The 16,164-nt window shown below is 33.8% G+C and overlaps 1 protein-coding gene across 6 annotated transcripts in view; it reads left to right on the top strand.

The window, feature by feature from the left end:
* The window catches only part of ARFGEF3 (ARFGEF family member 3), a 215,606-nt gene that overhangs the window by 81,351 nt on the left and 118,091 nt on the right, over nt 1-16,164 (top strand). For all 6 annotated transcript variants that reach the window (XM_074187684.1, XM_074187686.1, XM_074187690.1 and 3 more), the window contains exon 5: nt 11,417-11,485. In XM_074187684.1, coding sequence (XP_074043785.1) covers nt 11,417-11,485 — 69 coding nt within the window. The remainder of the gene's footprint in view (nt 1-11,416; nt 11,486-16,164) is intronic.

Below are 16,164 nucleotides of genomic sequence, written 5' to 3' on the forward strand. Positions count from 1 at the left end.
AGCAGACGAATGTGGAAAAAGTACACTGTAAGCATTCTCCACAGCAAATGTTTATTAGTCTGAGGATAATGGTTCTCTCTCCAAGTGATAATCACATATATTTTACTGGTCTACAAAACTTCTTCATCATCAAGACCCTTTAAAAATTTTTTAGAATCTCAATTGATTTTGTCAGTTTTATGCTTGGATATTCTAATGTTGTTCATAAAAACATTAAGCATTTTTAATGTAGTATCCTGCAAGATGTCATATGAGCTAGCCAGTTTCTCCTTAAAAGGAATTATAGTCATGTAAGTAAGTAGTAAACTGACAAGCACTGTTCAAATTTATAAGTATTTTCATTGTATTCTGTATATTCTAACTGTATGTCATTGCATACCTAAATGGTTCTCAGAGTTTCTTGTCTTTTTACCCTTGCATACACTTAAAAATTATGGAGGGTCTCTCCACTCCTCCCTCCCAAGAATTTTTGTTTTTGTAAGTTATATCTATCAATATCTGCCATATTGGAATTTTAAAAGTTATTCTGAAAATGGTTTTGATCTTGTGGACTTTTTGAAAGAGTCTCAGACAATAACCTTTTTTCATCCATTTTGTTTTTTTATTGTGGATAGTTAGGTCAATCTCTTTTGAAAAGTCATGAATTTTAGAGGAGACTATATACTATTATAGGGGACATGATGTAATCAGCACCATCTTCTTCCAAGAGAAACATCTGGAGGAGCATATGATCAGATTGGAAGGTCATAAAGAAAGAGTAAATATAAAAGATGAATGCTGAAGTGCTATACTGCTACCAAGGGAATATTAAAAGATCAAGAGAAAAACCTCTGTCTTGTTCGTCAAACATACTGAAGGGCATGTTGAAAATCATATAGCATAATAGGGAGTGAATGGGCTGCCACCTTTTTCTCAATTTAGTTTCTATAGTTTTCCTGATTTTTACCTTTTTTTAAAAGACAGATTTTTTTTAGGTTTTTGCAAGGCAATGGGGTTAAGTGGCTTGCCCAAGGCCATACAGTTAGGTAATTATTAAGTGTCTGAGGCTGGATTTGAACTCAGGTCCTCCTGACTCCAAGGCCAGTTCTCTATCCACTGAGCCACCTAGTTGCCTCCAAAAGACAGATTTTTAACAAATTTTTTTTCTTTGTTATTCTTCCTATTTTTTAAAACTAAATTTACCATGTCAGCTGGTTTTCTTGAAATAATTCCAGTTGAGGGATTTCTCAATAAGTATTTGATTTTTGAATTCTTGCATATGACTTCCCCACTTCTTATTCAAATAAAAATAAACACTGAAATTTTTAAGAACAATTCCTCAAAAAATTCATCACCCAAATACTGACTCAATAATCATTTAATAGAGGATACACAAGATATAATTCTTTCCTATCAATTTCTTTAAAGAAATTTAAGAGAAGTAGGGAAGAGATTGAATTTTTTTGAGAAATTATTCTTAAAATTTAAGTACTTTTTTTTCCTTTTTCTTCAAGTACACATGCTTGGTTTTTTCAGCCCAGACTTTTTGCCCTACATAGTGCCAGAAGAAGTCCAAAGAATTAAAATAATTTGATTTTGACTGATGACACTGTTTTCAGCAGCACTTTGACTTTATTCCTCTGATTTAATGCTTCTCAGACTTTAGAAACACTGAATATTTATTTTGCCACTCATCTTTCTTATGAGTCATTCCTATCTGATGCTTTGCTTGGTTCTGATGCTGAGCCTTTTATAACTTTTCTGATTCACTGAAGGTTGTAGGATCTGTCAGCCCTCTTTATTAATTGCTGCCATGCTTTTTATACCACAAGCCCAGAGTGAACAGTGAGTTCTGTTAATGTTATTGAACCATTATTTTTGCATGGTTTTCCTCATAAAGATAAGAGAGGTCTCTGTGGTCAGATAGGACCTTATTGAATTGGGAGTCAGCTTATCTGGTTTGTTTCATGGGGTCTCCAACTTAAAAAATGTGACTGTAAGATCAGAAATCTAGACTTAGGAAAGGACCTCAGAGAGCATCTTGTCAAATCCCCTCATTTTATGGTTGAAGAAATTGAAACCCAGAGAGATGAAGTGCATTCCTGTCATCACACAGATAAAAAATGGGAGAAACAGAATAAGTAAGTCCCCTGACTCCAAATCAGGTCATCTTTTTCCTGTACCGCATTCTAGTAACCCAAAGTCCATATCTGATTCCCCCAATTTTAGTGCTACCATATACTGTCATTTTTAAATGAGTATTGTGATGATGTATATTCTCTATTTATTTATTCTTTATGTGTTATTTATTCCACATATAAATGTACATGTGTATGTATATATGTATCTTGTATTTACTTCTATGGGAATGTTGGATAGAAGTTCCTAGTGTCTGGCACTTAGTATGGGTGCTACAATGAATAGAGCACTGGGTTTAGAACTAGGGAAATTCAGGAATCAGGAAGACTCATCTTCCTGAGTTCGAATCAGAAATTTATTAGCTTTATGACCCTGGGCAAGTAACTTAAAACCCTGTTTGCTTCAATTTTTTTATCTGTCTAAAGAGCCAGAGGAGAAAATGACAAATCACTCATGGTCTTTAACCAAAAAAAACCCCAAATAGGGTCACAAAGAATCAGAAATGACTGAACTATAACAACATATATTTATTATACTGGTTGATGGATTCATTGATTATTGATTATCTACAAATTGATTACTGTGATTATGCTCACCTCTATGGGATACTGTAGCTTCTTCCCAACATTTGGCAAGATTTTCAGCAGCAAAGAGCTATCAATAGTAGTCCTTTCCCCATTCCTCTTAGGCAGTGGTGGGGCACCTTTTTTTCTACCAAGGTCCTTTTGGATATATATATATATATAATATCATACATGGACTATATTTGATCAAGGACTTAATTAATTCACCTCTAAAAAACTTTCAAATTTGTTGAATTTTGAGACTCACCTGCAGTTGTCTTAACAATGAATGCTAGACCAATATGGTCCACAGGTCAGAGGATCCCCCATCATAGCTTTAAGGGATCAGAGAATCATGGTTTTAGAGTTTAATGGGACTGCTGAGATTATCAGATCATAGATTCAGATCTATAAGGGACTTCAGAAGTCATCTCTTCCAAAATCTCCATTTTATAGATAAGTAGATTTATGTCAGTTTCTACTAGACAAAGAAATGGTGAACCACTCCAGTATTGGTATGCTATGGTCCATAGGGTCAGGAAGAGTCTTATATCATTGAATGTCTAAACAATAACAAACTTAGGTCCTGAGCATTGAGGGATTTAGCCAAAGTTACACCGGTGGGTAAGTGATAAAAACTGGTCCTCTGATTCTAAATATAGCAGTCTTCATGCTAAATATAGCATTATTCCCCCTTCAGGAACTTTGCTGTCAGTTCTCCTCCCTTGCCACTTTTCTCAGTCTTAATTAAAAGCTTTGACCCTTTTCTCATAATTCCAATGACCCTGACTCTTCCTAATATTCAAAAGTTATGACTCCTTAAAAAAGAATTGGGAATTCAAGTTTGGAATCTTCAAACTTTCTGGTCTATTGTTGCTTGACTTCTTCAAGAACAGATGCATCAATGGAAGAATACAAATATGGTATTCATGAAATGAGTTCTTGCCTTGGAAGCCAGGAGCTTTAACACTTACTGGTCCTTCCAACTTGGGCAACTAATCTGACCTCTCTGAGATCTTTATCTCTCATGTAATACTTTCTCCCTTATTTCCCAGGTTTGCCATAAATAAAGGACTTAGTAAGCTTTAAAATTATAAAATATATGCTATTTTAAGTGGGCTAATTCAACCTTGTAAATGAAAAGATAAATTTGCTGTTCACAAAAATTGTAATTACTCTATTTTGAATAAGTCACTTTCTTCTTATGGACCCTCAGTTTCTTTATCTGTAAAAGAAGGGAATTAGACTAAATGAGATGCAATAAGAATAATAAGAAGCAATGACTATCTTGTACCCTAAGGCAAGAATCTATAATTTTATCCATAGTCACACCCACATACATTCACACATGCACACGCACACACACACACACACACATACTGAAAAACTACAAAAATATACATGACTACACAACTAATTAATTTGAACAAGAAATGAATCTCAGATTTGTAGGGTCAGAAAGGGTGAGATGGAATGTTCCTTATGGTAAGAAGCATTATAAAAATTCCCCATTGGACCAAATGAGACCAGACCCTATTTGAACAGCTACTCTCACACCATCTTTAGCTCCATTTTCCACATTGGTAACTCCTGAGACTTATATACTAGATCTTTACTGTTGGTAGCTATGTTATGGAAGACATCTTGATCACCAAAGAGGTAATGGGCTACTACATTCCCAACTCCCAAAGTCCCTCTTTCCAAACAAATGCTGCATAACAAAACAGTTCTAGGAAAGGCAAAACATTTTGGTACTTTTAGAAAAAGGTTGGGTTCTGTTTGTATTCTAAGAGGTAAAGTATAAGCAAATGCCCCCAATGAATAACATTGCTCACTAATAATATCAGCGAGTTTTACATTCTTTTCTTCCTAAACTATGGATATATCTGCTTATCCAGTAAAATAATGTCTAGTCTTAGATTGCCCTGCTTAATAACTGAGGGAAACTGAAAATATTTCACTGTCTGATGGGGAGGGTTTTGTTATTTTTTTTTAAATTAATGTTAACTGGAATTTCATCTGAAGAGCAAAATACCAAGTTTGATGAACTATTACAATAATAACAACAAACTTCCTGCCTCTGATACTTAGAGTCCTAAGTGATCATCACTTCTCTGAATCTCTGTTCCCTTAAATGTCAAATGAGAGATGGCCTTCATTCAGCTATAAATCTATGATTCTATGAAAAATACATTTCTTAAGTGCAATCATTGTGAGTAGGAAACCTAGAGTTTAGATAGTATCTAGCCTTTTATACTTGGATTTAGAAAACCAGAAGCTGAGGAGGAGCTACCCTTTGCCCCCCCCCTTTTTGCCTAACACAAAGTATTAAGCTACTTAATAAATATTAGGTTGGATTGAAATGAGTTCAAATAGCTTACAGTCCAATAGGAGGAAAGGAATAAAAACAACACAATACCTCATCTCTTATATAACTGTGGTTCCAAGGGTGTGGGCACAAAGGATCCATGGGGCTCATCTTTGGGGAGTCTTATCAATATCATCCTCCAAATTCTCCACAGGTGATCCGTTAAACCCATGGGAGGACTTCCTCTGATTCTTTTAAAATACTATTAGACCCACTACAGAACCAAAAAATACATACTCTCTCTCTTCTTCCTCCTCCTCCTCCTCCTCCTTCTTCTTCTTCTTCTTCTTCTTCTTCTTTCTCTCTCTCTCTCTCTCTCTCTCTCTCTCTCTCTCTCTCTCTCTCTCTCTTTCACTCTTGCCTTCTCTCTGTATAACAGACCCACTCCTTTTCTGACCCAACATAGCCACAACAACACAGTAATGGATAACATTTATATAGCACTTTAAGATTTGTAAAGTGCTTTATATATTGTCTCATATAATCCCCAGACTGTGAGAAAGGTGCTATTATGGGGGGGAAATACAGAATGAGTAATTTTAACTGTAAATGTGAATGGGATGAGCTGTCCCATAAAATGGAAGCAGATAGCAAAATGGATTAAAAAACAGAATCCTACAATATTTTATTTATAACACATTTGAAGCAGAGAGATACACACAGGGTAAAGGTAAAAGGATGAAGCAAAATATATTATGCTTCAGCTGAAGTAAAAAAATCAGGAGTAGAGAACATCTCAGATAAAGTAAAAGCAAAAAATCAAATTCATTAAAAGGGATAAGGAAGGAAACTATATCTTCTTAAAAGGTACCACTGGTAATGAAGCCATATCATTACTAAACATATACACACCTAAGGTCATAGCATCTAAATTCCTAGAGGAAAAGCTCAGTAAATTACAAGGAGACAAAGACAGCAAAACTTTAATAATGGGGAACCTCAACCACCCTCTCTCAGAACTAGATAAAGCTAAGTACAAAATAAACAAGAATGAAGTTCAGAAGGTGGACAAAATCTTAGAAAACTTAGATATGATAGACTTCTGAAGAAAATTTAATGGGTATATAGAAGAATATACCTTTTTCTCAGCAGTACATGCTACCTATATCAAAATTGACCATATACTAGAGCACTAAAAACCTTATAATCAAAAGCTGAAAGTTAGAAATAATAAATGCACACTTCTCAGACCGTGATGCAATAAAAATTGCATGTAAGAAAGGGTCACAGAAAGATAAATCAAAAATTAATTGGAAACTAAATAACTTAATTTTTAAAATTGAATGGATCAAACAACAAATAATAGAAATAATTAATATTTATATCAAAGAAAGTGATACCAATGAGACATCATACCAAAATTTATGGGATGCAGCCAAGGCAGTTTTGAGGGGAAACTTTATATCTGTAAATGCTTATATGAATAAAATAGAGAAAGAGGAGATTAATGGATTGTATGCAACTAAAAAAAGCTAGAAAAAGAACAAATTAAAGATCCCCAATTAAATACTAAATTAGCAATTCTGAAAATCAAGGGAGAGATTAATAAAACTGAAAGCAAGAAAATCATTGATTTAATAAATAAAATTGAGTTAATTTTATGAAAAAGTCAATAAAATAGATAAACTTTTGGTTAATCTGATTTTAAAAAAAAGAAAGAAGATAACCAAATTACCAGTATCAAAAACAAAAAGGGTGAACTAACCACCAATGAGGAAAAATTAAAGAGATAATGGGAGCTATTTTGCCAAACCATATGCTAATAAAATACTTAAATGACTCCATTTCAGAAAAAAGAAATCAAAGAAACCATGAATAAACTCCCTGAGAAGAAGTCTCCCAAGTTCAGACAGATTTACAAGTGAATTCTACCAGACATTTATGGAATAATTAATTCCTATTCTATAAAATTCTATAAAATCACCATTACTATTCAATATAATATTAGAAATGCTAGCTTTAGCAATAAGATAAGAAAAAGAAATTGAAGGAATCAGAATTGGCAATGAGGAAGCAAAGCTTATGATGGTATACTTAGAGAACCCAAGAAAATCATCTAAAAAACTCTTTGAAACAATTAACAAATTCAGCAAAGTAGCAGGATATAAAATCAACCCACAAATCAACAGCATTTCTACATATATGAACAGCAAAAGCCCAAGGGCAAAAGATAGAAAGAGAAATTCCATTTAAAGTAACTATAGACAACATTAAATACTTGGGAATCTACCTCCCAAGACAAACCCAGAAACTGAATGAACATAATTATAAAGCACTTCTCACCCAAATAAAGTCAGATCTAAATAATTCAAAAAAAATTTCAATTGCTCATGGTTTATTAATATAATAAAAATGACAATTCTGCCCAAATTAAATTACTTATTCAGTGCCACACCAATCAAACTTACAAATAGCTACTTTACTGAGCTAGGAAAAAAATAGTAACAAAATTCATCTGGAGCAGCAAAAGGTCAAGAATAGCAAGGGAACTGATGAAAAAATTGTAAAGAAAGGTGGTCTAGCTCTACCAGATCTAAAACTATACTCTAAAGTGTCAATCATCAAACTTATCAGTGGATTAGAATCATTTCAAAAGAAACAATAGCGGGGCTACTAGGTGGCGCAGTGGATAAAACACCAGCCCTGGAGTCAGGAGTACCTGGGTTCAAATACTGTCTCAGACATTTAATAATTACCTAGCTGTGTGGCCTTGGGCAAACCACTTAACCCCATTTGCCTTGCAAAATCCTAAAAAAAAAAGCCAAAAGAAACAATAGCAAATGACTACAGTAATCTACTGTTTGACAAACCCAAAGACATCAGCTCCTGGGATAAGAACTCACAATTTGACAAAAATTATTGGAAAAACTGGAAAATAATATGGCAAAAATTAGGCATAGACCCAAATTTCACATTCTATACCAAGATAAGGTCAAAATGGGTACAGAATGTAAAAGGACTACACTTTAGATAAATTAAAAGACGAAGAAATATTCTATCAGATCTATGGAAAGGGAACATATTTATGACCAAACAAAAAATAGAGTACATTATAAACATCAAAATAAATGCTTTTGACTATATTTTGCATTAATAAAATCAATGCTACCAAAAAAAAGAAAGCTGGAAAAAAATCTTCACAACTAGTATTTCTGATAAAGGACTCATTTCTAAAATATAATGAGAACTGCATCAAATTTATAAGGTTACAAGTCATTCACAACTAATAAATTGTCAAAGGATATGAATAGACAGTTTTCAAATGAAGAAATTAAAGTTATATAAAATATGAAAAAAAATTCTTCAAATCATTATTGATTAGAAAACTGCAAATTAAAACTACTGTGAGGTCAAACCACACACTTATCAGATTGACTAAGATGAGAAAAAAGAAAAAATGATCAATGTTGAAGAGGTTGTGGGAGGACTGGGACATTGATGTATTGCTGGTGGAGTTGTGGATGGATCCAACTTTTCTGGAGAGCAATATGGAACTATGCCCACAGAGCAATAAAATGTTCATTCCCTTTGACCCAGAAATTCCAATTCTAGCCCTGTATCCAGAAGAAAACATGAAAATGCAAAAAAATCCCACATGTTCCAAAATATTCATAGTGGCTCTTTTTGAAGTGGCAAAGAATTGGAAATTGTGGGAATGCCCATCAATTGGGAAATGGTTAAACAAGTTATGGTACTTGACTACTATGGAATATGATTATTCTCTAAGAAACCATAAATGGTTGGACTCCAGAGAAACATGGAATAAATTATAGGTTCGGATGCTGAGCAAAGGGAGCAAAACCAAGAGAACAATGAACACATTAGCAACAATTTTGTGAGATGATCATCCTTGATGGAAGCAGCTCCTCTCAGCATTTCAGAGAGTTAGGATAACAGTATTAGAGCAACTATGGACTATGCTATCCCCATCCAGAGGAAGAGAAAGCAAAACAAAAAACCTTCAGAATCTGATGAATGCTTTATGAAAAATATCTCTGTTGCATCTCTTTCCCTTAATCCTAATTCCCCATACTGAAAATGACTAATCTGTAAACATGTTTATCACAAATATATATGTACAATGTTAACATGACTGTTTGCCACTCGGGAGAGAGCAGTGGGAAGGGATGGTGGAAGGAAATTTTGTAACTTAAAAATATACATATGCATATGGATGAATGTTGAGAAACTTTCATAACACATATTTGTAAAAATAAAATATCAATAAAAAGAGAAAGGTGCTATTAATAAACCAATATTTATAGCTGAAGAAAACAGAGGCAAAGAGAGATTGTGACTTACTCAGGAGCAAATAACTAGGAAATGCCTGAGTTAGAATTTGAACTCAAGTATTCCTGATTCCAGTGAATGACTAATCCCTACTGAAAAGACTTCAAGTATATGACTTTAACTGGCATGCCACTTAACTTCAGAAATACAGTGTCCTACATGTTAAGTATATGAAAGAGTTACAAAATGAAGAACTATGAGAACCAAGAATATTTGTAGGCAGAGAAAGACTAGCATATTCTCATATTTATTATTCTCTACCTGGAGATGGAAGGCATTATAAGTTCATAAGTTCTATTCTAATAACTCATCTCTTGAGTTATCTATCTAGTTTTTTACCTACTTGCAAATGAGCAGTTAAGGCTCTCCCTTAAAAAACAAAAGGAGGAAAGAAAAAAGTGATGGAGGGAGGAGGGGGTAATCTTCCTCTTGTCTGTTAAATTAAAGTCCATTCCTAAACTGTCAGTGGCAATATTGATTTATTCCATGATGCTTAGCAAAGTATAGTGTTTCTAATGGTCTTAAAAGGTTTATAGTGTTCTTTAAATCAATTCTTAAAATTAATCTTAATATGCTTGGACTAAAAAAGATTCTAGCAGTTACCTAGTCTAACCCTCTCAATTTATGAAGAAAGAAACTAAATCCCATAGAGTTTAAATCGCTTACTTAATGTCCCTTGATTATATAGTTGAGTGAAACAGTGGTCTCCTGATTCCCAGTAAAGTCTTTCTTCCCTTTTCATAGTTTGCCATTAATCTACTACATATCTGTGGGGAAATACTAGTAGCTAGGGAAGTAGAACCATTTGGAAATCTGGAAAAAGTTGCTAATGGGAAAATTCTATAGTCATGGGAAAGTATTCTTCCCTACTAAATATCCTACCTCCTTGCTTCTTTGGTTGTGGGAGGAATCGAAAATAAAATTTCAAAGCTCAAAGTCACCTCAGAAACCATCTAGATGGTGATAGTATCTGAATCAGAAACTTCTCTCTGATATCTCTGACAAATAAATGGGCCTCCAGTCTTTGTCTGAAGATGGCGGGGGGGGGGGGGGGGGGAGGTGACCATATTAAGAGGTAACTCATTTTACTTTAGGATAACTCTAATGATTAGAAAGTGTTTCTAATTTGGGAACAAAAGGAATTTCCTTGCATTGAGCCTATATCTGTCTCTGCAACTGCCATTCAAAAGTGTCCTTCATTCTGCCTGAAGGATTGGTGGTGGTGGTAGGAAGTGAACAGGTTTGACATGGCTTTCCAATAACCAGTTTCTTCATTTGTAAAAAGAGGAGATTGAATTAAGTGACCCTCAAAGTCTCTTTCTACCTCTAATATTCTTTGTGCTTAGAGAAAGGATCTGAGGACCTGATCAATATTGGAGGTAAAATCTCTGAAGGGAGTTGAAAGTAGATAAATATCTCGCTCATGTAGTATTGCTCTGATCTCTTCCTTTGGAAAGAGTTTGGAAACAGCATGGCTCCAGTTGCTTCTTTCTGGCACTTAAAAAGTATAATCATTATCATCATTATCTTCATCATTGCCTGGATCTGTGATTTCCTTAGTTTGGAGAACTCTTAGTAAGGAATTTCCCTTAGTAATTCCCATGGTCATCTTATTTGCTATTTCTTACATCAGAAGTTCTTAACTTGGGGTTCACAGACCCCTAGATTTCAGTGATCTGTGACCTTAGATGGAGAAAAGAATTACATCTTTATTTTCACTCTATTCTTACTACAATTTAGTATTTCCTTCCCCTACTTAAAAGCACTATACTGATAAAGAGTCCATAGATTTTACCAAATTGCCACAGGAGTCCATGATGCACCCCCCCCAAAAGGTTAAGAACTTCTGTCTTAGAGAGTTTGAGAGACTGAATAAGTAACTTTCTTAGGCTAGTGTGGCAGAAGGTAGTTCCTGAACTTAAAAAAAATTCCCGGGAAATAATTTAATGGTTTCTGATTAAGAAGGAGTGGATGGTGGGGCAAGAGGGAGGTATCACTTCTGCAAAGGAAAAATGGAGAATCAGGGAAAGTAATCTTTAACAAAGGTGTTGTAATTTCTTCCCTTCTTTTATTCAAGGTTTTACTTTGCATAACTTATTCATCCACCTTTGACATGAACGGAAGTGCAGTGCTGAAGATTGCAGAGGTGAGTGCCCCTTTCCTTCCTCAGTGTCCCCAGAGAGCTCCCTGCCTACATGTTGCCAGCATTATGAGTGACTTTAACACTAACTGGAATAAAACATCATGCTGGATTAGTATGGAATGTAATTCTATATGCAGAGCATGGCCTCCTCTGATTATTAGTGCCTTGAGAAATTACCACTAATGGGAATTGATTTTTTTTCAAGAAATGTCTGTAGTTCCCCATCCTTTCTAATGGTGCTGCATTCTTAGAGCTTTGCATGTTTCAGCTTGCTAAACCCAGGGCTTTGATGATGATAATAATAACAGTACTAGGTCCTTTTCCCCTTGGTCAACCAAAAAAACATATCTGAGTTAAACTTAGAAAACATTTCTTTTAAAAAAACAAGATCCAAAGATCCTGAGAAGCTGATTCTAGTTTTAATCCTAAACAATAAACCATGTGAGGCAGGATTTCACAATGGTTAGGCAGTCAGCCTTGTTCAATTATATACAAGATACATGCTGTCTTTGTCAACTTGAACAAGTCCCTTATCTCCCAGTACCTGACAACTCTTTTAAGTATATAAGTTCTTGATGAGTTACTACTCAACATTGAAAGTAGTTCTCATCCTTGGATTTCTCCTCACTGAAATGATGGTTCATACTTAAGGTCCTTTCCAACCTGAAAAAAACAGAGCCACAACTCTATTTCTCAACACCACCAAAACCTCTCTTTTTGAGACTGTTGCAGCAGAATATTGATGTCTGCTACAGAGCACTTCTGAGAATTGTTCTGGCAGATAACTTGACTTCCTAGATTTATTACATATATCTCTTGCTACTTGGCAGTATCTTTAAAAGCTATGCTACAATAAGATTTTTACCAATACTTTGAACAAAGTATATAGCTTCTCAGGATTGGCTAGTTCTGACAGATGGATGTTTTGAGACCAAAAAGAACAAGGCACTCTTAGGAGATAGAGATTCTAATAGCAAGCAATAGATGCAGAGGTCAGACTAGTAGGGATCTTTGGGATTGTAAAACATTACCTAGTGAATAGCCAGTGAAATCAGTTTGGTATAGTAGAAAGAGAAACTGATATAGAAATCAAGGAATCTGAATTCTTCTGATGGCCCTGCCACTAACTGTGGTCTTGGAGGGGTCCCTTTACTTACTGTGTCCTCATTTTTCCCTGGGTATAAAATTGGTCTCCAAAGTCCTTTTCAGCTCCAAAATATTCTAATTCTAATTTAAAAGATGTAGAAATTTTAAGGTAGAGAAATTACCAAGCTATGTTAGGAAACATTCAGCTCTATTATTTTGAAAATAATTACAATGAGAATATTATATTAAAAGTCTAGAATTAACTTTGCTATTTATAGCAAATATATAACATTTATATGATTTACCTTTGCTCATGAATCATTACTTGTTGAAATCTTGACTTGATTTTCTACTCTCAAAAAACTTCAACCTTAATCTCATTTTGATGTTTCTAAGAGTTTACTATAGCCCAGTTGTATTTCTATTGCCACTAGACAATCCACTTAATAATTTGGTTCTTAAAAGCTTTCATGATGCTTTTTCCTGGAAGCCTACTAACTGAACTATTATTTTCATAAATCTGATCTTGATTATGTTCTAGTATTTTCTGGCACTTGACATCTAAGGGAGAGCAGGAAGCTCCTTGAGGGAAGGACCTATTTCATTTTTTGTGTTCCCATCCCCAGCAGCTGACACATGGTTGATCCTTAACAAATTCTTGTTGCTTAATTGATGACTTTCTTACACCTAGCCTCTATCTACTCCAGTCCCTTATATATTTTCTCTGCCATAGCTAATCACAGAAGCACAGAGACCTACTGTAGACAGATGATGGCACCTTCCCCTATGCCTCTTACTAATAATTTTTTTAAAGTTCCTTGGAAATCCCTTCTACTCTTATCTCCACTCTACTCCTCTCCATTCAATTCTGACTCTTCCCTCTACCTTGTAGATTAGTGTTCAATTTCCATCTAAACATATTTCTTTGACTTGATCCTTTTTCAATTTTCCCCCTTTGAATAATACTTTTAATTTCTTATAGGTAATAAAACAATTCAAAGAAATAGTTTCCTCATAATTGACAAAAAGCTAAAAAAAAAAAACCCAAGAAATGAAAACCTCCTAGCAAGATGGTTTCACCTATAAAGCAATCTTTAACATTTTAAAAGACAAAAAAACCACTTTCTCCCTACTTTTTTTATTATAATGTAAGATAAGTCCATAAATTGGCTTATCCATTTATATAAAAATGAAATTGATATATTTTTCACATTAGGAGCATAAGCATATGCATCAGGAATTAGGAAATGACTATATAGATCAGTAGTAGCTTGCTCTGCAGTATGCATATTCCACCACAAAGGATAACCATAGGAAATGTTAGAAATCTGAATGTATTATTAGCATAAACAGTAGTTGAATTTCTCTAAGAATTCCTCATTCTAATCCCTCCCTTCTGTTGTTTATCTCATTGGTGTAAGTTCTCCCTCTCTAGAGGAAAATGTCCACCTATCCATGCATTCTCTACTTGTGTGATTCTTGTCCACACTTTTCCCTAAATATCCCATTAAGAATCTATCCAACATGTTGAAGACTTAGGTCATTCAATAGTTCAACCTAACACAACTGCTTCATTATCAACCCTCTTGTTTTTCTGGTCATAAAATGTCCCTGATGAGGTTGTTTTGTTTTGTTTTTTACACAATCTCATACCTTCTAGTCTTACTATTTTTAAAATATACTTTGTCAATTTGTAACAAATTACAGAATATATTAGAGTTGGGGAGGATACATTAAAATCATCTAGAATGACCCTCTCATTTGACAAATGAACTGAGGTTCAAAGACATCCCAGAATGTCAGAGTTGGAAGGGCCCTTGTATATCATCTAGATATCTGATCAAGAATTCCCTCTATAACATTCTCTATAATAAGTAGCTTCCTAGCTTTTGAAAAAAATCTCTATGGAGGGGAAAACCATCACCTCCTTGGGTAGTCTTCAATACATCATTCAGATATGGGCTGATCTGAGTTAGACTAGAGATAGATTAGCACCATCTTATTTCTTGACACTGCTTAATAACATCTATTTGATTGTTACCTCAATTATTCATATTGACTTTGCAAAAACTCCCAAGTCTTTACAAATCGTTCTCTAGCCCAGTTTTTTCCCATCATGTAAAGTTGATTTTTTGAACCTGATGTAAGACTTTATATTTATACTGATTATATTTCATCTTTTTGTTTAATATTCTACACAGTAATATAGCTTGTCAAAAAAATTGGATCTCAGTTGTGTCATCCAAAGGGATGACAATTGACAATAGTTTTATTTTTACTAGCAAAATTGATCATTTGTGCTCTTAATTTGGTCATTGATGAATAATACACGGACAAGTATTTGGAGCCTTTTACTGCAAGACATATGCCTCCTGACATTAGCCCCAAATGAGTCCAAATAATCAATTTCAAATCAATCTGTACTCATGCACATCTTTTATATCTTTTTTTTCTTTTTTGTACTTACTTTCCATCTTTTTCACAAGAATAGCATGAAGCACTCATCAAATACATTGTTAAAATCTGGTTAACCTCAATCTACAGTATTCCCCTCATCTACTAATTTACTAATTTATCAATAAAAGATATTGAGCTGTTCTTGATTAAAAAAATGCTAGCTCATTGAAATCATTCTACTTTCTATATGTTCACTATCTATCATCCATTAAAAATATATTGCTTGACTATATTGCAGAAAACCAATGTTAAGGTCATTAATCTGTAATTTGAAAACTTTTCCTTCTTTTTAAAAAAATTATTTATTTTTTGCCAATTATTTTTTTCTGCAAAATTTTGAGTTTTACATTTTTCTCCTTCTCTCCTTCCTTCCCTCCTTTCCTCCCCCTGAAAGAAAGCAATCTGATATAGGTTCTACATTCATAACTATGTTAAACATAGATTCATATTAATTACGTTGTGAAAGAAGAATCAGATCCATGCAGAAGGAAGAAAATGTAAGGGAGAAAAAAATGACACAATACATAAGACAACTTTTAAAAACTGAAGATAATAACCTTTGGTCTTCCTTTAAACTCCACAGTTCTTTCTTTGTATGTGGATGGTATTTTCCATCACAAGTCTTTAAAAATTGTCTCTGATTATTATACTGCTGAAATGAACAAATCCATCATGGTTGATCATTACTCCATGTTGTTCTTAGTATATATAATGTTCTTCTGATTCCGTTTATTTCACTCAGCATCAATTGATGCAAGTCTTTCCAGGATTTTCTGAAATCTTGATCTCATGATTTCTTTTTATATATATATATATATATATATATATATATATATATATATATATATATACATGAGTGTGTGTGTAGAGAGATTTTATATCTATATCATTCTATATATCTATATCTATATCTGTATCTATCTATATCTATATCCATATCTATATCCATATCCATATCCATATCCATATCTATATATCATCTATATCTATATCTATCTATACCTGTATCTATCTATCTGTCTATATATATATAGAGAGAGAGAGAAAGAGAGATTTTATTTGTTTTTCCAATTGCATATATCATTGTATGCAATGATTTTTTTTGTGAGGTTTTGAGTTTTACAATTTTTCTACCTTCC

The sequence above is a fragment of the Macrotis lagotis genome, chromosome 5 (genome assembly GCF_037893015.1).
Source record: "Macrotis lagotis isolate mMagLag1 chromosome 5, bilby.v1.9.chrom.fasta, whole genome shotgun sequence".
Taxonomy (NCBI): domain Eukaryota; kingdom Metazoa; phylum Chordata; class Mammalia; order Peramelemorphia; family Peramelidae; genus Macrotis; species Macrotis lagotis.